The 24,679-nt window shown below is 39.1% G+C and overlaps 1 protein-coding gene across 8 annotated transcripts in view; it reads left to right on the top strand.

The window, feature by feature from the left end:
• Positions 1 to 24,679, top strand: part of PTK2 (protein tyrosine kinase 2) — a 191,741-nt gene that overhangs the window by 83,791 nt on the left and 83,271 nt on the right. For all 8 annotated transcript variants that reach the window (XM_080939760.1, XM_080939758.1, XM_080939759.1 and 5 more), the window contains 7 exons: positions 7,011 to 7,065; positions 12,316 to 12,456; positions 12,920 to 12,997; positions 18,245 to 18,352; positions 19,515 to 19,632; positions 20,844 to 20,874; positions 24,580 to 24,632. In XM_080939760.1, coding sequence (XP_080795886.1) covers positions 7,011 to 7,065; positions 12,316 to 12,456; positions 12,920 to 12,997; positions 18,245 to 18,352; positions 19,515 to 19,632; positions 20,844 to 20,874; positions 24,580 to 24,632 — 584 coding nt within the window. The remainder of the gene's footprint in view (positions 1 to 7,010; positions 7,066 to 12,315; positions 12,457 to 12,919; positions 12,998 to 18,244; positions 18,353 to 19,514; positions 19,633 to 20,843; positions 20,875 to 24,579; positions 24,633 to 24,679) is intronic.

Below are 24,679 nucleotides of genomic sequence, written 5' to 3'. Positions count from 1 at the left end.
AAAACCTGTCGGCTTTAACTTTATTCACAAACATCTAAATATAATGTTAAATGTCTTGTAGCTAATAATGTGTGTGGCCTAACAACATAAATACATCTATACATCTACACAAATGTCTTTTAAAAGTATACATTAAATTTCAGTGAGATGATACTTTGCTTCTGCTTTACATTGAAATTCAGAGTTACCCATAAATTGGTTAATTATCCATTTTCTCTGCAGACGAATTAAGGATTTCTTTTCAACAAATGAAGAAATGAGAGTTGTTTGCTACTTATGTATTAGAGAATGTAGAACATAAAACAGTTTCTAGTAATGATACTAGTTTGCATATTTATTGTGTTTCATTGTTTTAAAAATGTATGAGGGAAATTGGACTTTGATAAAAGTGTCTTGATAAAGTTCTGTACTTCAATCGTGTTGATAATTAATTGAGCTAGATAGTTACTAGTTATTGTATCTGAGTGAAGCTTCATTTTACTGTTATTTAGACTTTAGTTTCTATCTGTATTGTTATTGAAGTTTTGTGGTATTTTGAGAGATGTACTAACATAACATCAAAGTTCACTCAGATCATCTGTTGTAATGAAGACTATAAATGGTTTTAGATTTTACTTAGACTTTCTAGGTCAGTCCAAATACTTTTATAGTATGATAGTTTTACATTCCCCCATCCTGAAAATAGGAGCTTGCACAGCGGATATGGTCACAGAAAAGGAAAAGGAAAAGCATTTTGGAAAACAGTTACTGTTAGTAGTTGATACTTTAGTCATTTTAGCCATCGGTAAACCTCTGCTGGTCCAGTCTGTCCATCGTGTTTCAGAGTGCCCAAAGCTAATGCAGCTTCTACTTTCTGAGTTTAAGACATCTTGAATTTGGTTTGTGACACTCAGTATATGCCTAGCAGACCACAAATACGTTTATGACAGTATGTCACATGCATCGTATCCACTAATTGATGAGATGAGTAAAAAAGAAGTAATTTTCAGTAGAATTTTTACTGTCTTTCCTTAGTTTAGCTTAGGTCTAGCAGTCACTGTAGTTTGTTTTTGTTGCTGTTTATTTTGTTTTTAATTTAAAATAGATATATTCTTCAGCCTTAAAAGACTCCTTAGTGCTTAAAATTCAGATTGCTAGAATTAGAGAAATTATTAAAGGTTACTTATCAATAGTGTTTTATTTTGTTCTTGGTGGTGGTGGTTTTATGAGAAAGGTTTTTATTTAATCTGCTGGTTTTGATCTTCCTGTCTGCAGTCCTAAGTACTGGGATTACAGGTAGTCATCTGGGTGAAGTATTTTAGAGAAAGTTTTAGGTTCCAGTTTCTAAGTTAGAAATGAGGCAAGTTTTGTAGTACTGTTGATGTGAAGTTGGTTTCTAGAAATTACAGAAAGTCAGAAGGAGAATAAATAAACAGAAGAGGAAGGATTGGGGTCTTACCTAGTGCCTTCAAAATTCAGGTGTGGGGTTTTTTTTTTTAATTTTTTTATGAGAAATCAGAAAAAATGGACTGTGAGATTCCTTTACAAAGCTCAGAGCTTGTGGTTTTTACTACTGGACCAGAGGAAGAAGAGACAAAGCAAATGTAGAAATCAGATCCTTCTTAGAAGACATAGCTAACTAAGTCCCTGAATGACACAATCTGTAGTGGTCAGTCTGTATATATATGTATAGTGATTGCACAAGTAAACATGGTGGCTACTGAAAGAAGCCTGTGACTATAACTTTGCTTGGCTCTTTTTTATGTGCTTCACTTAGAAATACCCAAGCTTTTGTACTTCTGCCACAGCGACTCTGCAGTTGTGTTATTTGTCTGATGTCACTTCCCACTTCAGAGGATTCGTTGTAGCTGAGTGGTTGCATGTGCAGAGTGCCTGGCTTCAGGCATAGCTTTTCTTCTGTTTGATCAGAAGCCCTTTGTGGTATACAGTAGTGGTCATGCTGGTGCCTGCCTGTTGGTATTAGCAGAGAATTTGGTTTTGTGTATGATAGCAGCACTGAGTATGAATTGACTGTAATCAATACTGTGAAGAGGAAAGATGATCAGCCAGCATGAAACCAACCTGTAGAGCTGTTCCAAAGAACATTGGCCAAAGTGACTAACGGAGTATAGGCATTATTAGTTGGGTTAATTTGAAGTACCTTTGAATTGGGCTTTAGTTTATTCTCAAAGGTAATAAAATTTTCTCTCCATAGAGAAAATTTAAGTTACATTGTTAAGTGTGTGTGGGGGTGCAGCTTCATATTCCATAACATCTTCTCAGTCTTAATAAAAAACTTAATCCTTTGTAGAAGCTAGGGGTTTCAAGGACACCACAAGAAAATGACCCACAGAATCAACTAACCAGGGCTTATAGGATAGGGGCTTAACAGAGATTGAACCAACAACCAGGGAGCCTGTTTGGGTCTGAGCTAGGTCCTCTGCATACATGCTATGGTTGTGTAGCTTAGTGTTCTTGTAGAATGCCTAACAGTGGGAGCGGGGCTGTCTCTGACTCTCTTGTCTGCTTGTTGGGACCCTTTCCCTCCTACTTGGTTGCCTTGTCCAACCTTAATATGATTTCAGCGTGGTACTCCATGTTTGGTTGATATCCCTGGGAGGCCTGTTATTTTCTGAAGGGAAATAGAGGAATGGAGAGTCTGGGAGAAGAATGGTTACTTCTGAGGAGATCCAGGGCATGTTACAACTTCTGCTTCTCTTAGTTCCCAGGACAGTGTCTAAATGTCAGGTTTATTCATCTTTCACTATCCATAGCTTCAGCTATGAATTTCAGAAGTTCCCATAGGGCTGTGTGTATACAGCCAGGGCATTCTGCAGACCTGTTTGTTAGGCCTTAGAAAGGTACTTTATCAACCAAAAATCTCAACTGTTTGTACGCATTACTGTGTGTGCGTGTGCTTGCCAGCTCATCTGTGTTTCTTAGGGTTTCACTTGCCCAGAGTTCAGGCTGACCTTGAACTTGGAATCATCCTGTCTCCATGATAGGTTGCTTATAAGAATGTTAATTGTTCATTTGTTGGTTTTGTTTTTTTTGAGCTAGTCTCAAGCTGATGTTGAACTTGGTGTATAGTATAGAATGACATTGAAGTACAGACCCCTTGCTTCTATCTCCCAAGAGCTGGGGTCACAAGGCCAACTCTAGAAGTTATTTTATGTATAGTTTTTGGTGGCAAATTTTTTTTTGTCATTTTAGAATCTTTTTAAAAATTTCCTCATTTCTTAAAAAGTAGATTTATTCTGTTTGTAGTTCTAGGTTAGTAGTTAATTTTCTCAGTGCTTCACAGATATTTATAGACACCTTGCTTAGTTCTTATTTTTTACCATATATACTGCAGAGAATGGTCTGTGCCCTAAGAACAATGTTAGCTGAGGAGAGGCTTGTGACTCCTGTCTTCCATTCCTAGCTTTCAAGTGATCAGTAAACCTTTATCCAAGGGCTGGTGGGTATCTTGGAGCCGTTTACAGTTTATATATTTTTCAATACAGAAAAAAATGTTCACATTCAGAATATTACCTGTTTATTAACAGCTTCAAGAGCCTCTCTTTATTTTTCCTTCCATAAGGAAAAAAATTAAATAGTTCATATATTTTTAGTAGTCTAGTAGTCAGATACTACTAGAAGAAAAGTTAAGTGTGGTAATTTACAGAATATACCTTAATTTTACAACATTTCAAAAGAAAGAATATTTTATATTCTATGTTTAGAATAATAAAATGGATATATAAATGTAGGACCACACTATTTGGATACCTATGGTTTATTGGCTTTTTGTTTTTCTTCCCATAAACAAATATTTTATTACTTTCCCTTTTGTCATTCCAAGCATGACAGACCTGAGGTCCCCACCCACCCCTCCCCCGTGGTGGTTGGTTTTTCAAAACAAGATTTCTTTATGTAACCCTGACTGTTCCTTAATAGGCTCTGTAGAATCAGCTGGACTTGAATGTGGAGATTCACCTGCCTCTGCCTCTCCAGTGCTGGGATCAGTGAGGGTGCAGCCTCGGGACTTGCATGTAAATCTGAAAATGAGAGCCTAGAGGCTGCCGCAGGACGCCACACTTAGATAAAAGAGTCACACTCCAAGTGGTAATTTACTGTTAAAATTCTGACTTCTGAAATGGTGTTACAGAGGGTGGAATCCTACCACCTGGAACCTTAACTTCTTTCTTTCTCGTTTTTTGAGGGGAGAAGAATTTAACTAGTCAGGATAATGACGAACACTTGGGTAAGGAGTTACTTACGGGAAGAACATGGCCAACTTAACCAGTGGCTGCACAACTCAGGAGAATGTCTCTTTTTCCTTCTGCGCCATATTAGTTTATGTGAACCTAGGACTGTTCACTTACACACTTAGTCCCTCTTCAGTCTGTAAGTAGGGCACAAAGGGTCTGTGTGCTGTGGCTTGTGGACATGAGCATACACATGCAGAATGAGGCCCGAAGCTTCAAATAGCACTATGGATTCTGGAGCACTGAAGAACGTTTGGCTGGAGAAGAGTCTTCTTGCCCATATTGCTTTTCTGTCTCTTTCATTCTGAATACCCATGTAGTGTCAGTGAGGAAGGCAAGGCATTGAGTTGAGGACGTAGGGACTACAACTTTCCAAGCAAGAGCACTCCTGCTGAAGGACAGGACAGTTAGTACAGAGGTAAATGAGCTCTAAGATTGACAGAGGCAAAGAGAGAGTAGAACCATTTAGTCCGAGTAGACAGACATTAAGAGAGTTCTGGAGGAAGTCTCACTGGTGTAGATCCCAAGTGCTAATTGGTTGGTTTGTTAGGTTTTAGAACTTTTCATACCATCACAGGTTAGTCGTTTGAGAATGTCACCTGGGGAAAGAATTATAAGCCAGGCACACAGCTATCTTTCTAGCTCTTGGAAGGCCTAGGAAGAAGGATCATGACAAGACACTAACGTTAGCTACATAATTATTGTTTTTACAAACAAATAATCAAACAAACCAAGAAACCTTTTAAAAGACTAACAACCAAAATGAAGGCATCTGTCAGGAGAAACCAGATACAAGTTCTCCATAGCTTAGATGAAAATATTCTGAAAATAGAGTGCACGTCACAGGAATCCTTTTTGCAAATGGGGGTCAAACACTTGGGATTGGTTTCAGGAAAAGGCTGTGTGGTAAAGACAGACCTGTGGGCTCTGTCTTGATGCTGTGTCAGTGCTGTGAGCCAGCTCTCCACATCCCTCTATGCCTGTTCCTCTGTTTGAGGAACCCTGGAGCTTATGTGGTTGTCCCACGGCAACTGTCTCCATTCCCAGTATTATTGTTACTCCTCTCTGCCCTTATTGTGGAACCTTCATGTGCACCGGGCAGGAAGGGTACTGAATGTTTGTGGTCACCCACCACTTGGACACAGCTGTGTGCCTTGGCACTCTATGCCAGGGGTGGTGGAAACATTCTGGGTCTGCTCTGCCCTATCCAGTCAGTAGGCATTATCCACATGTGAGACTCTTGAGCACCAGAGACAGAGCTGCTAAAACCAAGGAACAGAACTTTTAATTTAGCTAATTTACATAAAGCCATTTGCTAAGATGTTGAGCAATCCCACTCTATAACTGGATATTATTGGCCTATTATTATCTGTGCATGTCCTCCATCGTAACACTGAAGCAGCGAAGGAGCCTAATAGCTTAGTGCCTGACCTGGGGAATTGCATTTTGGTAGTGTCCTCAGATTGTCTTTTGAGTTTGTTTGTTGCTGTGGTTTTGTTTTTAATCAGATGGATTTAAATACATTCAGGACATACCTTTTGGTATCTACTGATATGGTAGAGTTACAGCAAAAGCCATGGTTCTGCTTATGTTATGTGTGTTTATTTACATATGGGACAGTTACATAGGGTTGGGACATAAGACATGAGGTGAAGTTGCTGTACCCTGGCAGGTGAAACCAGAAAACAGCATGCCAGAGCCAAGAAAGTGACCTTTGGATGTGGTAAATTGGTTTAACAAGGAGTCAATTGATTTAGGTGCTGCTGCTCAGGTTACAAGTTAATGAATTTAATTGGATGAAAGGACAGCCATATAAACCACGTGATTTCTGTGGTTTTGACTATAAAGTGATTGTGAAACAACTTTTTTTAATTGATACTTTATATTTAGTTAATTTCCCCTATGTAAATCTGAAGACAGATACCTGAATATTACCTGAACTTCACTTTGTTCTCGGTACTTCTCTGTCTTTCCATGATTTCCTCCTGATCTCATGTCTTCAAATGTACATTTCATCTTCCTGGAAAACAGTGCCATCTAGTGGACAAACTGCTAGTTCAGCAAACAAAGTAGGTGGTAAATTTCAAGTGCAAGCCTGACCTATTTTTTTTTCCAATCTGTTTCTTGATCAAGTGTTCTGAGGTTTTTAATAATAATAGCAGGCTTGAGTTTATCAAAATTGTTGGGATTTCTGGCACTCCTACACATTTAGTTTTTGAGCCAGGACTAATCACTTGATTTATTAATCCTTTTTCCATTTTGTGATGTAGAGAAGAGAAAAATGTGATTGGAGAGTGAGTTAATAAATTTTTAAGTCAAGGAAAGCTGGGCTTTGGTAACATACACCTTTAATTCCTGCACTGGGGAAGCAAAGGCAAACAGATCTCTGAGTTCAAGGCTAGCCTGGTGTATGGAGTGAGTTCCAGGGCAGCTTTCTCTGAAATACATATGTGTATAATGTGGATAAGGATACTACACTTGAGAAAGGACAGTTCACCACACACTGCCATTTGCAGTAAGGCAAACGGGACTTTTTCAAAAGGGATTTCAACAGTAGTTGAAACAATCAGTGGTTTCTATTGAAATGAATTGTGATCATGTTTTTATGCATAGCTACAAAATTATTTATTCTCTTTCATGAATATGCTGATTGTTCGGAGCTTGATTATAATTGGTTCTTTCATAAACAAACAAGAATAAACAAACTACTTTTGCTTTCTTTCAAGTATGTTATTACTGATTGATGCTGTTATTTGTTAATGTGCTTTTTTTATATTTCAGAAAAGATGTTGGTTTAAAGCGATTTTTTCCTAAGAGTTTACTGGATTCTGTCAAGGTAATTAGAGTCTGCTTTATCATAATCAAATATGAAGCTCTGCCTGTATCCCTTTCTTACTGAAAACTTGCCTTTGAGAAAGTGAAATGGTACATTTTCCCCTTACATGGTAAAGCCACAGTGGCAAAGCTGACTTTAAAAATTAGTTAACTTCAGGCAAGAAAAGTTTCGCAGGTTTAGCCGTTTTCCACAGAGCCATGCTTTACTTGATTATTATAATAAACACCTAAGTGCAAAGCTAGAAATAGTTCATGCTGCAACTCAAGGTTCGTAAAGTCTTGAATATTTTAATACACAAAAGAAAAGGAATACTACTTTAAACAATCATAGTGAATCAAGAGCACTGTGTGTGCATTGCTGCATTTCTGTATGCATGTATTTCTCTGTCTTGTGTGTGCATTTACCGTTTGCTAGGTCCCCTGTGTTTCACTGTGTTCCATCATGTCTGTTTGTGCATGTATACCAACTGGGTCCTCTGTTTGCGTGCGTGCGTGCGTGTGTGTGTGTGTGTGTGTGTGTGTGTGTGTGTGTGTGTAAGTGCTGCATTCCCTGTGTGTCTGTCACGGTTTCCTATGTGCATGTTTGCATTGCTGTGCTCTACGTTACAGTCTAATGGTTAGTTTCTATTACTACTGTGTGGTTTTTCTGGTGGCAACTTTGGAAGTAGCTTCCATGTAATCCTACTCCAGGAGGGTTATCGTTGGAGATAGAGAGAGGCGCTCTGAGTGCTTTTTCCTATCCAACCCAGAGCACACCTCCAAACACCAGTTACAGAGGGAGAACAAGAAGGGTTCCATTTGCCAGCCTCACAGTGCATGACCTCTTCTTTCTGCAACAAAGCATCTTCTGTAAGAATGGTGTTAAATATAACAGATAAATATGTATATTTCAATATAATATCTATCGGGTAGCAGTTAATAGACAATAGCTATTATTGCTTTTATTTTTTATTATTACAAAGATCCCCCCCCAAAAAAAAATACCAGAGGCCCACACAGGCTAAAGCATGCGTGCTAAATAATACTGTATTCTGGTTCAGAAAATTGGCCCCACAACCAAACTGTCTTGTAACAGTCCTGGCTTCAGTGTAAATTAACCATGACTTTGGACAGGTGACTGAGTCTTTTTCAGTTTTCACATCTGTAACATAGACAAACCAGCTTCTGAAAAATGTTTTTGAAAAGCCAGTAAGTCAGTGCTTACATTCTCAGAAGGTGAGCTCTGTAGATGTGTCTAGCATGAGAACATGTCTAATATACCAAGCATGGTGAAAGACTGAGAACTACATCTCTTAGTGCTTGATTGGGATTCACTGGCACAGGATTTTTTTCTTGCCAGCAAAGCTGGACTATATTCTCTGAATGTGGTTCGTGTTGACCAGTGGGCTGGCAGGCCACTGTGTTGGTGCCGTTTCTTATGTGCAGTCTGTGACAAAACCCTACATTCACGCCTGAGTGCTGCCTACTTTCTGGCCCATTACTGTGGTACGTTGGGGTTTTTCTTCCTCTCCCTTTCTGGGGTTTGACAGCATGGTTACTTTTACACACAGTTTGGAATGATATCACAGGGAAAATAAGTGCAAAGAGTCGCACGTGCAGTAGGTCTTACGACAAGCAATGAGAAAGTGTGCCCTTTTTAGTATTTGGGGTTCAGTTTGAGGATGCTACTGTGCTTTTACAATTCCCATTAAGTTTCTATTCTATTAATAAAGTGGTAGAAACACGTTGTTGGGAATCTAGCTCTTTCCAGTGCCTGTCTGTAACAGAGCTCACTCCTGTAAGTGTGCAGAGGCTGGAGTACAAGTGTAGACAATGGTCTAAGATAGAGGACCAACCTTTTAATCAAGGTTTGCGACTTTATGTGAGGTAGCTAGAAAATGGCAACTGTGTTTCTTGGGAGGCTTGGCAGCCTTCTGGAATAGGGAGAACCTCAATCTATCTGAATTGTTCAGTGTGAAAACCACAAAGGCAAGGGGGCAGAGGTCCCCTTACCTCAGCCTGAGACAGGAATATGACGACTGTAGTAGAGGCGTGGAAACAGGATAAGCCAGTGTTTACAGTTTGACATTGCTGTTGGTTGGAAGGTGCTCTAGCCAGCATTCATTTAATGGTTGTGTTTTATGTATCAGTGATTCTCAAATGATGATGCCTTTGGTGACTTGAAAACTGCTGTCTCAGATTTTCATGTGTAAAGAGCATCACAAGTGTGATTGCGGCCTTTGGGCGTCCAAGCCACTGCTTTATGCTTATCAACAACCATTATACTGAAAACAGGGACTTGAGCACAGGCCATGGAAGCTCAGTGGAACCTGGTCATGTCCTGGTTCTCCTGCTCTTGCCTCCCTCTTCTCTGTGCCCTTGCATTGGTGGAAAGCAGCTCTCCTATCTAGACCCTACTCAGTATCTAAGGGAATTCTGAACTTGTAATTTTGTAGCTAATGACTTGTTTGTTTGTTTTTGTCTTCATATTTTTTCACAATGAGTTTTTCTAGCACCAGGTATATAGCATATTTGATAGTTCTTATTTAAATAGAAGAATGAACAGCTACCTGAAAAATAAATAGAGCTGGAGAAGAGTCAGGGGCGGTGGGGACACTTCTGCTGAGGCTTTCCCAGGTCCATCCTTTTTGGCCTCTTTTCTGAGGTCCTCCAGCCTGCTTTTCTCTGGAATCTTGAGCTGGGTCTGGCAGTGTGGTGAGGGCTTAGCCCTGCTTACAGTTTGAGTAAAGTAGAGTCAGCTTGTGATCTCTATGGCCAGTGCTCTTTTTGAGCTTAAGTGCTGGAGCAAGAGGCATGCAGCTTTCATAGTAGGGGATAAGGAGAACAAGATAACAAGACAGATTGGAAGCCAAGAAACAGACAGATGAGTGCACAAGGGAGATTGATGTGAGGGGCACTGGTCATGCTTAGGTTGTAGGGATGGCTAAAGGACTTAGGGATTTATAAGAAGCTGACTCAGGGCAGTTGTGCTTTTATGCCGCTGGACATTGGGATACAAGCAGAGCTAAATTTTAGCTACCATTATCTGTAGATGCACCACCAGTCCCACTATGAAGGTTTTGAGAACCATATTCTTAAGTGATCTCTTAAATTTTTTACATTTATTTACTTAGTGTGTATATGTACGTACGTCTGTACGTACGTACATACATACATACATACACACGTTTGTGTATGTTAGCACACATGCACAAATCCTTCTGTATACTTGGGCATGCCACAGAACATACATGACAATCACAATACAACTTATGGGATTGGTTATCAACAATCTACTGTGTGATACCTGGGCATCAAATTTTTGAGTTGTTAGGCTTATTGATGTCTTAGTTAGGGTTATTGTTGTGATGAAACACTATGGCCAAAAGCAACTTGGGAAGAAATGAGTTTATTTGGCTAGCATATCCAAATGATATAGTCCATTATAGGGAGCCAAGGCATCAACTCAGCCTGAATAAGAACCTGGATGCAGAGGTCATAAAAGGATGCTGCTTACTGGCTTGTTCAGTGGTTTGCTCAGCCTGCTTTCTTATAGAATCTTGGACCAGCAATCCAGGATGGTACCACCCAAATGGGCTAGGTCTTCCTATATCAATCACTGATTTAAAAAAAAAAAAAAAATAAAGTTTACAGACTTGCCTACAGCCTCATCTTATAAAGGCATAGTCTCAATTGAGGTTTCCTCCTCTCAAATGACTTAGCTTGTGTCAAGTTGACATAAAACTAGCTGGCACAGTAACTTCCTTTACCAACTGAAACATGTCAGCACTTTTTATTGAAAAGGGTCACTTTACTTTTTTAATTGAAATACTGTTGGTTTCTTAAATAGCTTTAATCAGGTGAGACAATAGCTTTAGTCCAAAATTTCTCCCCATTCTACATAAATTTCCTTGACAGCTCCAGCAGACTTACTTCTCTAGACTCTGGTACTACTGTAAAGCTGTTCCCATAAACTGTACAGCACCTATTACACACAGTAGGTGTAGACAATCCCTCCTTCAGAAACAACCACAAGAAACACTGCAATAAGAAATACAAATCTGAGCTTCTGTTTGTTCTAGAGTTAGCCATGTTGAATGACTAGGTTTATTAATGTTAGTTTTTTTCTATAAGCAGGCTATGTCTGTATTTTTTCTCAAACTCACATTGTTTTACTTAAGATTTAAGTTTCTAGAAGATTGTTTATAGTTAACATTCCCCTTGAATAGTTGAAAGATTATCATATCCTGGTAGAACTTGACTGATCTCTGATGTTTCCAAGAACTAAAAAACAGGCTGCACTGAGACAGGCAAGGTCTCTTTAACATTTCAGATGCATGATTAAAATTGTGACTCCAGTAACACTAGCAAACCCAAGGTCAGGGGCATTCTATAATTGTCTTCATTCCTACTTAAAGGTCATGAGTGGTTAAGTGGCCAGCTGGCTATCAGTTGAAGAGACTAGCAATATGAATATGTATGCAGTCTGGAGCTTGGTCACTAGGAAGCCTTTGCTCCACTCCAGGTATTTGAATAACAGGAATAGAAGCCAGTACTTACCCATGCAAAGTAAAACACTGTAGGTGTTGAGTTTCCTCCCCTCTACACACATGCATATGGAGCCACAATGAGTGTCTCCTAAAAGCATCCATTCTACGCATATAGATTATTCTCTTTGTTGTATAACAAAGAAAATAAGACACACTAACAACAAGGTATGATTTCAACCTCCCTGAACTAGTTCCATACAGTTGTTTATAGGCTACATAGAATAGTTGTGAAAGTATACACCACAGTGCATATTATATTGAGTGAATGATCTTGAAGATTCTTATTGCTGAATGTCATCAGTCTTTCTAAAGAATAATGCTCTGAAATTTTACTTTTAAGATTCAATAACAAGGGGCTTTTACAGTTTATTATTTGTGTACCTTCAGAAATAATATTGGAACATGTGAGTGCCTGTGTTTTCCTTCATTTTTTTCTGCTTCTGGGCCACATGCTCCCATGGTATGTGGTTTAATGGCAGTGTGCCACATGTTTAATATGCATGTTGTTGCTGTAAGCTTTTGATGAAGTTGAATAAAGCCCTCTATTGCTAACTATACCTTTCAAACTGGTCATAGGGCAAAGTTTGTTAATTTTATTTTACACATTAATGTTCTACTAGTTATTTGACTGGGTGAGTTTTGTAATAATATAAATGGTATGAGCATACAGATTTTTTTCTGTTGGTTGACTTAGAAACATATTTTTCTATGTCATCATTCAGGCCAAAACACTAAGAAAGCTGATCCAGCAAACATTCAGGCAGTTTGCCAACCTTAATAGAGAAGAAAGCATCCTGAAGTTCTTTGAGATTCTTTCTCCGGTGTACAGATTTGACAAAGAGTGCTTTAAGTGTGCCCTTGGGGTAAGTGTGGAACCTTGGAAAATGGGGAATAGTTTAATTTTTTCTTATCACATATATCTACATTTCTGATAGAACAAAAAATTCGTCATAGTTCTTAAACAAAAATACTGCTTGATAATATAGGGGGAAAGCAGGAAAGAAGTACATTAATTAGATAATAAAAATTGTATTTTAAATAGTGTGCCTGTGTTCACAAGTCAAGTGCTAGTTGTCCTGTTGAGATAATCTTCCTAGAAAAAACAATGGCTTCCCAGGTTCAAGAGTGACCACAACTAGTCTTATCCAGGCTCAGTAGGTCCTGGGTAATTGAAATTATACATATTTTATCTTATTTGGTTAGATAGATTAATATAAACCAATTCGTCTCCAAACCCAAGGCCTTTGATATAATGATGACTTCATATCTAAACTTATTTTTTTTCCCCCTTCTGGTACCTCGTCCCACATGGTTGCTCTTCCAAAGTCAAGTTGGATTATTTCTGTGGAACTGGCAATCGGCCCAGAAGAAGGGATCAGTTACCTGACAGACAAGGGCTGCAATGTAAGTTGGTTCCTGGGAGGGCACATGGATTTGATTGTGGTGCTGATAAATGAAGTCGAGGACTGGACAGAGCATTTTCGTTAAAGACTCCATTCTGCAAGGAAACTTCTCCATTTATTGCATTGCTCTGGTGTGATGTGGGAGATACTTAAACTTAAGCCTTTGGAATACCTTAGACTTGAAGGGAAATGAATCAGACAAACTAGGTGGGTGAGTGAAAACTGACCGGTGCTGTTACAACTTATTTTGTAAGACTGTATTTTTTTTCATTGCAACTTTGAGAATCAAACCCAGGATCTTACCCACTAACCAGGCATTCAATACTGACCTATACTATAATTTTTAAAACTAACTTCTAGATGTGATTTTAGTATATTTGTACTGACATCATACTTAAATAATCCAGAAAATATATCATAACTTAAAATTCTGAATTCACTGTTGCCCTTACTTACCTTATTGAGGAAAAATGCTGGCCACAAAGAAATCTTCAGGTTGTCCCACCAGTATGTGCCCCTGTTATGTGCTGCAGCAAATGCTGTTGAGCAGATGCTTGTGCCAGGGGTTTGCTAGGAAGGCCAAAGAGACTGTATCTCTTTGATGGAGTTTACAGTCAGGCATGCATAAAAACATGTGTAGAGTCTGTGCCACATGATGATGAATACAGGGTGAGTTGGAAGGCCTGCCAAGGTTATGGTGTTGAAGAACTATGGTTATGATTATGGTGGTGAGCCTGTGGTTAGACAGTTTGGTTCTGATATCTTTCTTGCAGGCTCACCCTAACAGGTGTGCCTTTTTTAGTGGTACAGGTTTCTGATCACAGGTTTGTATTTGTGCTTGGTGTGATTTTCCACACGTACTCCTTGCTATCTATTCCTACTCTGCTTTGCTTCTGCCCTATAGTTCTTTCCCATGAGTAGTTCCTGTCCCCACTGTGCCCACACATAAATGACCAGCAACTGTTCTGTGCTGTATTCTCTTCACTCTTATCTGTTGGATAGAAATGGATCTTAGTGAGCACACATTCTACCTCTTGTGCATCTTGCCTGTGAGCCTGCCTTCCAGTCCACCTGGCAATGATGGCCTTCTAGGACCAAATGGGACTGTCTCAGTCACTGAACTTTCCAATTTCTTCCTCAAGACCATGTTGAAATAGGTGTTTGTTTGTTTGTTTGCTTGTTCATTCATTTATTTTCCATATCAGTACGTAGTCACATGTGCCCACGTATGTGCACGCAGAGGCCAGTGAAGAACATCTTTCTCCATCACTTTCCTTGTTAATCCTTTGAGACATGGTCTCTTACTGAACCTAAAACTCATTGGCTAGGCAGACTGGCTCTTGTACTCTCAGGAGTACACTGAGGAGTACGCCTACCTGCCTTGTCCACTCCTCTTCCCCTGCAGCTCTGAGGTTACAGTTATGCTTTGCCAGGCTATCTACCATAGTTTTTGGGATTTTAAGTCAGGTCTTCATGCTTGTACATTAAGCAGTCTTGGCCATCGCACTATCTCCTCAAAGTACAGAAGAAGTGCTCTTGTACATGTATTTCTAGAAACTGTTTTCTCTCTGGTAGAAGAGATTCTAAGTGAAAGAACTACTGAATGTATGCAAAGCATTTAACTTGAAAAGACGTTACCAGTTTGCTTCTTAGAAAGGCTGCAAAATTTCTGTTGTTAACAGTGTGGGCAAGAGTTTTTTCTACTCCTAGATTCTACCATTCTTATAGCTCTTGTCATTTTTTTCTCTTCATTTGTTTTATTATGTTTCTGTTTGGGTCTCACTTTGTATACCAGTCAGACCTTAATTTACTATGTAACCTAGGCCATCCTGACAATAGAAATTTTCGGCCTCTGATTACCCAAGGGGGAAATTACAAACTTTAACTCTCATACCTGGCTTTATTTTCACATTTGAATAAGATGAAAGCATGTTTGGTTCTTCTGTCAATCTGATGTAAAACAAACATCCTGGGAATGGAAGCTGTTTAACCTTATTCTATTTGCTGGCTCTTTTGGGTCACTGCTTGTATTGTGCCTGTATTTGTACCTGTGTTACCAGCAAAGATGTCTTTTTCTTTTTGATGTGTTTCCTCACAGGTCCAGGAATCTGAAATCTTTCCTTTTTCCTTTTTCTTCTTTTTTTCCCTTCCATTCCCAAGTCTCATAATGGCTATTACTTTAAACATACCAATCTCAGAATTCCCACCCCATTCCGGTTACCTCGCTCCTCTCTGTCTTGTCTTGGGATCATTGGTTAGTTTTTCAATAAATGCTGCATCACAGAAGAAAACAGAATGGTATTTAACCCGAGACTTACCACGACAAGGGCCTGAACCCAAAGAGACTGTAGGTCCATGCATGAAAAGTAAAAATGATAGTTTAGAAGAAAGCAAGAGATAGTTCATGACTGTGGCAAGGGCATTCTCCCTTCATCTCCCTTTTCCCTGGGACAGGGTTTCTATGTATCTGTAGTTGGCCTAGAATTAACTCTGTAGACCAGGCTGGGCTCAAACTCACATTTACCCCTCTGCCTCCACTGTGGTACTGGGATTATAGATGGACACTACCACACCCAGCATGAATGGATTTTTAAAAACATGATGTAAAAATGATAATTCTGTAAAATTTTTGATAAATTATGTTAAATAGAAATTAAGAATTTTTTTCAACAAAAGATGGGATAAAAGGCAGGTGTTTGCTAAACAGCTCCTTAAGTTAAAACTAAAGAATCATTACAAATAGGATAAACACAGCCAGCCTTCAGTGCATAGATGAAGAGTACACTTTGTAGTTTTCATCTATTACATGGATGAGTGAAAACTGAGGGGGCAGGACAGATTCAGGAACAGCATTGACACCGATACAACAGCAGGACCACCTAGTTTACCTTTCTAAATGGTGCACTCTTTAGAAAGCCTGGCGGTGTCTAGTCATCTATGACTTAATGAGTTTAATTCAGTTTGTAGTCAGTTTTTCTTTCTTAAATTGTTTTACAGTTATAACCTGTTTTTAATCTCCGGTGTTGTAACATAGTTCAAGATGATGAGTCCCCCACACCTCCGTTTTGTCTAGAGGTAAAGATTTAAAAAAAAATGGTGTTTAGAGAGTTCAAAAGGCCCTGTTCTTGGGTGCATTGCAAAGCTACCAACATCTTGAGACTGGATTTATGACTTTTGGGGTCATTCTTTCATATCTGTGCCTGTGTCTCTTTCTTGGTGAAGTAGAAATGATTATAGCTATTGGAGAAGTAAAGGCGTTACAGCGTAAGCCTATGGAAAGTGGTTGCCTCTGGTGATAGGTTTCTGCTATTGTGCATATTGCCGATGAGCAGCTGTGTGAGGCAGCATAGATACTGACCGGTTTACTCCTGAATGAGCCATTACTTTTGCCGTCTGCTTCTGGTTCTCTGTTCTACTGCATTGATGCCAGTGTCTCTTCCTGGTCTGACACACTGCCAAACTGATTGCTTGGTTTTATGTCTGGCCCAGTGGATTCTCTTTTGATGTATAGCATTCTCTGTAGGTCTTTTTCCTTGGATGTTCTGAGTCATTTAGTGTTTCAGAACTAAATTGTAATTCACCAGTGGAAAGTATGTCAGTAGAACTGGGCTTGTGGATCAGTCCTTTACCTAACTGCACCTCCAGCACGCTACACACACAGTGGTACCAAGCTTTAAATACATGCCTTTGATATTTTAAAATTATGCCCTGTAAACTGAGTGTGATGGCACAAATCACACTTCTAATCTCAGTGATACGTGAGAGACTTAAAGCAGTAAAGTTGATGCTGTATAGGATTTACTAATAAACTTGCTTAGCAAGTATTAGGTTATACAACATAGAATTTAGCTAAAGGAGCACTGCCTCTAATTCAGTTAGAAGATAAGTAGTACAGTTATCACATTTATTGCAAACTGTAAGAAAAAAACTTTGCACTATTTTTGAATGTTAGGCTTGTTGAGAGAGTTTCTGCTAATGTTTATTTGCTAAGATTGACCTTCATTAGGCTCCATTTCCATAACAACAAGAGACAACCCCAACTTAGAACCAGCAGATAGATACACTATCCTCATATGAAATAATCTGACTCAAAGGGGCAGCACAGGGTCACAGCCACCATTAAGTCCTGGTCTGCTGTTAAGTTCCCTTAAGTCCCTGTGTCTTACCAAGAAAAGCGTAATTCTGCTGTGTGGACAAGATGATCCTGGGTAACAACTATTGTTTGTGTGTGTGTGTGTGTGTGTGTGTGTGTGTGTGTGTGTGAAGGGACACCAGTGTACTTAAATAATTTGACAGTATCTTTGATGTGTAAATTTCCATCTTGCAAGACCCAAGTAACTAGTCTCCCATCTCTGTTTAAATTGTTCAGGATGTAGTTTAGGGCTCATGACATGAAAAATATCTAAGAATGACAGCATATGTAGAATGTATAAACCATATAAACTGGTAAATTTTTTGAGACCAGTTTTCTTTTGGCATTAGGTAGAACCATTTGTGTACTATTATTAAAAAGCCCTTCCTTATCTTTCCTGAGTGTATGGAGTGAATTCTTATTGGAAAGACATATTTCTGTTATATTCTGCAATAAAGGCAAGCATGAAGACTGTTAGTTCAAGGCCAGCTTGGGCTCTTAGAAGGAGTTCAAGGCCAGCCTAGGCTATGTGATGATATTTTAGTCAATAAATAAACATAAAAGACCTTCTGCTTAGATTTTATTGCGAACAGCTACTGTTATCATGTCAAGGACCTTGTGTTCTATTCTGTCCTCTGCTTATAGCTCCTGTTGTAAGTTATACGAACATGTGCTGGTAATATGCCATCAGTTCCTTATCATACTTCATTGTTCTGTAAATGCTTACATACTATATTTTTAACTTATATAATTTTTTTCAACTATTTAATTATCTGCTCTCATTGAAACTTCCATCGGGCTTCTTGAATTGGACAGGTAGTTTATAGCAATAGTTCATTCTCCTGTCTTCATTCCACTCTGTAGAAGCTGAGTTTTCTCTTATCTCCTAATTTATCTGGTTCTCCTAAAGATATTACCACAATTGGGCATGCCTAAACCTGGAAGGAAACCCACAGGGCTACTGCATGATGTTCATCAGAGGAACTTGTCCAGACCCTTGAGGCTCTTGAGGAGAATTGGCTGGTGGTTGGGGCCAGAAAGAATCACTTAAGTGCTAGCAGACCCCAGGAACTGAGGATTTCTCTGGCCTAAAAGCTGTATCTTTCCTTTCCAAAGCCTACACACCTAGCTGACTTCAACCAAGTGCAGACCATCCAGTACTCAAACAGTGAAGACAAAGACAGGAAAGGGATGCTACAGCTCAAGATCGCTGGTGCTCCTGAGGTAAGGCACTCTTGCTCTTGAAAATTTGATAAAGAAGAAAGATTGGGTCAGTAGAGAGATGGCGAGATCTAGGGAGAAGGGGAAAAACATGACCGAAATATAGTGTCCAAATTTTTTATTTTAATTTTTAGTTAAAATCTGATCCATGGGATAGTGTAGAAATGACTTCTAGGATAAGGATGAAGTGTTCATGGGTAATTAATCTCACAATTTCCTAATATATAAAGATTAAAAATAGTGGTTAAATTTCTTCAGAATAGGGGGAGTAGATTCCAGGCCAGCTCTCAGCATGGACCACAGAGTAAATTCCCATCTCTATACATCAATAAAGATAAAAGAAAGAAAGTAATAAGTGGTAGAAGAAAGAATTGTTTAGCTACACAACAAGACTCTGGGCTCCAGTCAGCGCATATTGAAGAACAGTTGGAGCCATTGTGCAGGCAACTTGGTCTGTGGCTCAGCTCTCCTCGCTACGCTATGTCACCCGTGTCCTGCCCTGTGATTCTAAGTCACTGACCTGGAGTTTAGAGAGCTTGTTGCAAATTAGTTTCCTGCTGAGATCCCAGTGCACTGCTCAAGCTGCTCCTTCCCTTTTCTGTCCCACAAGGAATGACAGGAACTTACAAGTAAGAAAAGCATTTGTATGTGAAAACAAAATATAGACACTTAGAAAGAGATAGGAAGTTTATGAAACACTTCATAAAACTTACATCATATGAGAATGTTTTTTAAGCCTTTACACTAACATGCTATGAATTAGAAAAGACCAAATTTTTACCAGTTTCCTCTAATGATAGAACATTAAGATACAATTAATAAAATTTTATTATTATTAGTTTCTAGAATAAGCTGTTACCTTAATTCCTAGTGTGTCCAAGGATCCAGACATTCTGAAGAATATTTTTTGCTGATTTTTTTTTTTTGTAAAAGTGAGCCTTTGTTTTAGTACTTTCTATCATATGCTCTGAGTTTGCCTTCTCTCACACATCCAAGGAATAATGTTCTTAAAGACCAAACTTTCTTTTTTACTTAAATATGGCAAATGTTTCATTTCTATTCCTCTCTATTCAAGTGTATGCAGAGTTGTGATGTCATAATGCAGCTGTCCCTTTGATTACTGGGAAGAACAATAACGCCTCTTTCTAATGTTTTTTCCCATTAGCCTCTGACAGTGACGGCACCATCGCTAACTATTGCTGAGAACATGGCCGACCTGATTGATGGATACTGCCGGCTAGTAAATGGAGCCACGCAATCCTTCATCATCAGACCCCAGAAAGGTGAGATTCTGTTTTCATTTCTTCTGCACTGGTAGACAAGGTCACCCCAGCAGCCAGTTCTGACCTTGGTAATGCTGCAAATGTGAAGGCCAGATGCCTTGTAACCTGGATGCTAGTTTGTGTAGGGACAGTGGTCCATGTCACAGCACCTGGACTCAAGGCTGGGCTGAAGTGCACTGTGACAGTACAGGGCTTTGAGTAACCCTTGGAGTAGCTTCTGTATTACCATTGGTTCTTTCAGCTCTGAAGATTATCTTCCCAAGTGTTCCTTGTAGCTCGAGTTGAAATTTCTATCCTGTTGTATTTTTCCCCCTGTACACTTGAAAAACTTAGAGTAGGTGAATAACAATAAATTTTATGTCAAGATGTAAAATTAAAGATTTGAGTGAATAAATAAATATATCCTAGAAATAAGGCTCATGTCTCCTCATGAAGAAGAGCTTTGTAAGTACAGTGCAAAGGACAAGGGTATAGTGGCGTCTTTGAGAACATTTTACATAGATCCATGGGATTTTGAGAAAGTCTGGGCTTGGCAGGATACCAGTTCCTCTAGTGTACTGTGCGTTCTGCCATGGCCTTGTTTATTCTGCAGACCCTATGCCAATTAGTTTCTATTTTCTTTTTCTTTTTTTTACCTTAAGGCACTCTGAGAGCTTGCTCAGGGACAGGTACCCTGGAGGTGATCAGGGAAGGGTGAACAGTCTAAGACAGTGTGCTCTGAGGGGCTCAGAAACATAAGACGGTCAAGCAGAGTACAGGGTTCCAGAAAGATCCCTGTAAGGGATGAGGATGGACCTGGACTGTCAGGAAGCAAGGTTTCTGCTGCATTGCTTTGCAGCTACATACGTTGTCTTGTACTTACTGCATAGATTCTGGGTGTTGATAGTAAACCATTTTATCAAAGGCCTTTGGCAAAGCACCTATACTTTGTTTTGAAGAGCTCCTTAATCTTTAAGCCATTTGGGAAGACTTTTATCACCTTGCATTATCCCTTTATTAGGACTTGGCATATCTTTCCATGTGAACCCAACACCCAGTTAAGTTTTGTATAAAAAGCCATAATAGCCTAAAGTAGAGTCAGTGTGATGACTTGGCTATAAAGGACTGTCACTAAACACCAGAGTAAGGCATCTCCTTCCTGGACTTACCTTTATACTCTCCTTTAAAGGAGTCCAAGGAGTTGCTCATGTCTCTTTCCTTTCTCTTCCTAGAAGGTGAACGGGCGTTGCCATCAATACCAAAGTAAGTGCTCCATTTGTGCATTTTTAAACTTGGTTTTGTTAGAACTTTAAGATAAGCATTGGGTTTTATTATCTGTTTTCCTAAAAATTTAAATCTCTACATATATGCAAGGAAGACTGAAAACATGTTTTCAAATATAAATCAAATAAGTTGTAAGTTATATATGAAATGTATATTTAATCAAGAAGTTTCAAAATTAGTTTTCCCCTTATTTGAAGTCTGTTAAAGGATCTAGAGATGGCTATGATAATAATAGGCTTAGACATTCACTTCATTGCTTGTTTGGAAATGTGAAAATAGGCATTCTCTCTTACAGTTAGCAACACGAAAGAGGGGTAATTGATGGTTTACTGTTCATGTTACAAATTCCATAAGAGAGATGTTGATATTTAATGTAACTGAAGACATGAAATAGGAATGCAAAAAATTACATTATTGCTTACATATTCTTAGTCAGGATGCTAAGAACTGGGGGCCGAGGTATAAAGGTAAAAATCTAGCCATTCAGATAAACAGATAACAGAACACTAGAAGCTGTTAATTCTCAGATGCTTAAAAAGCAGTGGAGATAGGCTGGAGAGATGGCTTAGTGGTGAAAAGCACTGACTGCTTGTTCTTTCAGAGGTCCTGAGTTCAAATCCCAGTAACCACATGGTGGCTCACAACCATCTGTAAGGGATCTAATGCCCTCTTCTGGTGTATCTGACAGCTACAGTATACTTATATATAATAAATAAATCTTTAAAAAAATAAGCAGTGGAGATGTGGAAGCCTGGGACAAGGAGTGCTAATCCTGGGCTTCATCTGTCTGTGCCCTCTTCTCTGTAGCTACATCCTCTGGCTCTCCTTGGTAAATGTATCTGATAATCTGCTTTAGCAGCCTCATACCATTCCTCTCCTGTTCCTCACAATTAGTATCACCTGTCAGGGCTATCCTAGTAGGTGCTTTATTGAGGACCTCAAGCCCAAAGTTGTATCAGAGTCAGAAAAGTATGACTTGATACAGAACATGGAAGGATGGATCTAGGCAGTGTCCAAAGAAGTCAAGGAGAAAATTTCCAAGATTCCCATAGACACACTGAAATCCTTAGCAGTATGTGGTGGCGGGGTGTATAGAGGCTTGTCCGTGAGGACTTTGTGCTGAGCTGTGTGGAGAGCTGGTTAGGTACGTACTTTCTATCAACTTTGGCCTGCACACCTACTGAGATTGCCTGTCTACCTCAGCCCCTCATCATAGTGTCCTAAATAAAACTCTTATGACATGTGGCCTTATAGAGCCTACCCTGAGTTGCCGACACCTCTAGTCTCAATTTTGATGTTTCTCAAATTCTCTTCTGCTAAATTATACTTGTTCAATTTCTCTATCAACTATTCCCAACTCTCCTTCAGGCCTTTCTCTTCTACATCACTTTTGGAGATACAGGCCTTTGAGCCAGGGGTGCACCCCATTGCATTTCTTCATAACATTTGGTCATTATGTAACCACATTTTGTAAAATAGCCACTTGTCTGTCTTTGTACACCTGACAATCACCCACCTATTTAGTGGCCACACTCTGTGGAGTCATGAATGTGAAGTCGAGCAGGAGCTGGGCTTCATTCTGTCTGTGCCCTCTTCTCTGTAGCAGTTTTCTTTCATGGTCTGCTCTGTGCCCCTCTTTGGGGCAACAGCTTATCCTTTCTTAGGGTGTCTGCAGCTAGAAAAACATAAGGAATTGTTTTGACCTGGCCATATAGTAATTATGAACATGAGTGTAAAACATGAGCAAAGGAGGCACAGACCTTAGAGCATCCAGACTCTAATACTGCATTTTCCATAGAAGTGACAGAAGGCAAGCAGGTAAGAAAGCTGATGGGCAGGGACCTGGTGTGGGTATAGAATAAAGAACAAGCAGTGTGGTTTACTCAGTAACACTGTGCAGTTGATACACAGTGTGGTATCCATGTTGCTTCAGTGGAAGAGAAACGTCTGATTCAGTAGACGGTAACTTCAGTTTTTATAATAAAGATAGATTTCAGGTATTTTTTGAATTTAATAAAAGATAATAAATTTTATTACCCTATACTGTAGTTTGTGATTGTAGGAGTTATACAGTTTTATAAAAAAATATTTCTGGCTGAAGAGGAAAAGACATTGTGTTAAGTTCTGACATTTGTTTTGGTGCTAACCTTGTATTCTAGAAAATTTTTCCATTTTCTTATATAGTAAATGCTTATGGAGCAGGAAGAGGTTTTCCTTATGAATAAAAACCAAGGAAATAGCTAAAAAACGTAGAACTGTTTTTAAAAGATGTATTATCATTATCTGTATTGTATGATTGAATGTACATATGATTGGAAAGCCATGTGTCACACATTGCCATCATGGAAATCAAAGGAGAACCCTGTGAAGTCATCGTCTCTCTCCTTTCACTTTACATAGATTCCATGGACCAAACTCAGGCTGCCAGGCTTGCAGTACAAGCTCCCTTACTTCCTGAGCCATTTTCTCAGCCAGTGGGAGACCTTTCCCCCTGTGTTTGGTGCTTTCCAAAAAGTTAAACTATGCTTGTATTTTTTTTTCAAAGATTTACTTATTTATTTTTATGTATATGAATACACTGTAGCTGTCTTCAGACACACCAGAAGAGGGCATTTTATCTTATTACAGATGGTTGTGAACCACCATGTGGTTTTTGGGAATTGAACTCAGGATCTCTGAAAGAGTAGTCAGTGCTCTTAACTGCTGAGCCATGTATCCAGCCCATGCCTGTATTTTTTTAAGTGTCACTAAATTTTTTTTCAATGTATTGAATAACAGATTATATACAATGGCAATATATACACATACTTTTTTACATGCTATAAGACTTAGAAGGTTAAATGCTACTATACCTTTTAAATTAGTTTTTATTTTGTACATTTGTTTGCGTATGTATGTATGTATGTATGTATGTATGTATGTATGTATGTGCATACACATGTATACACACATATCTGTAAGCACACATGCCCCAGTGCTGTACTTGTATCCAATGGAAGACAGTGTTGTCAGAATCCATTCTGTCCTTCAGGGAGCAGACTCGTCAGGCTTGGTGACGAGCACCTTTACCTGTAGAAGTATATTGCTAACCTAGGTTTTGTTGCATGGTTCTTTATAACTTTTGAACAATTCCTTACAGTCTAGTGTTTAAGCCTTTTTATAGCCTTTATATTGCACATTACATAGTATTGTATAAATAGCTCTACTTCACCTTTGTGAGCAGCTTTGTCCAGGCACATCTGTTGTTCTTCATTTGTCTGTTTTTAAATTATTAGCTGATTGAATCTTCCTTCCTTCCTTCCTTCCTTTCTTCCTTCCTTCCTTCCTTCCTTCCTTCCTTCCTTCCTTCCTTCCTTCCTTCCTTCCTTCCTTCCTTCCTTCCGTTTGTGGTGCTAGGGATGAATCCCAGAGCTTCAAATTGCTAAACAAGTGCTCTGTCATTGAACTATGTCCCCAGCCACATTGTCTGTTTTAATTTCTGCTCTTGGAAGCATTAACACAGCCTGTCTGTACAAAGTGTCTTTTTAAGACTCCAATTTTAAAAACTAACCACCTGTCTAGAATGTAATCTTTCAGGAATGGTGCTGGTCTTCTACTCTGAGGCAGATGTAGATTTCTGTTTGACAAGGGCAGGTGTTTAGTCCTCGTAAGGGCAGTACTTACACTTTATCTGTTCTGTTGCAGGTTGGCCAACAGTGAAAAGCAAGGCATGCGGACACATGCAGTCTCTGTATCAGGTAAGGATCTTGAAAAGTCAACCGTGAGGAGGATGGTATAGATGCAG

The sequence above is a fragment of the Micromys minutus genome (genome assembly GCF_963924665.1).
Source record: "Micromys minutus genome assembly, chromosome: 27".
Classification (NCBI taxonomy): domain Eukaryota; kingdom Metazoa; phylum Chordata; class Mammalia; order Rodentia; family Muridae; genus Micromys; species Micromys minutus.
This window is presented reverse-complemented; position numbering and strand designations above follow the sequence as displayed.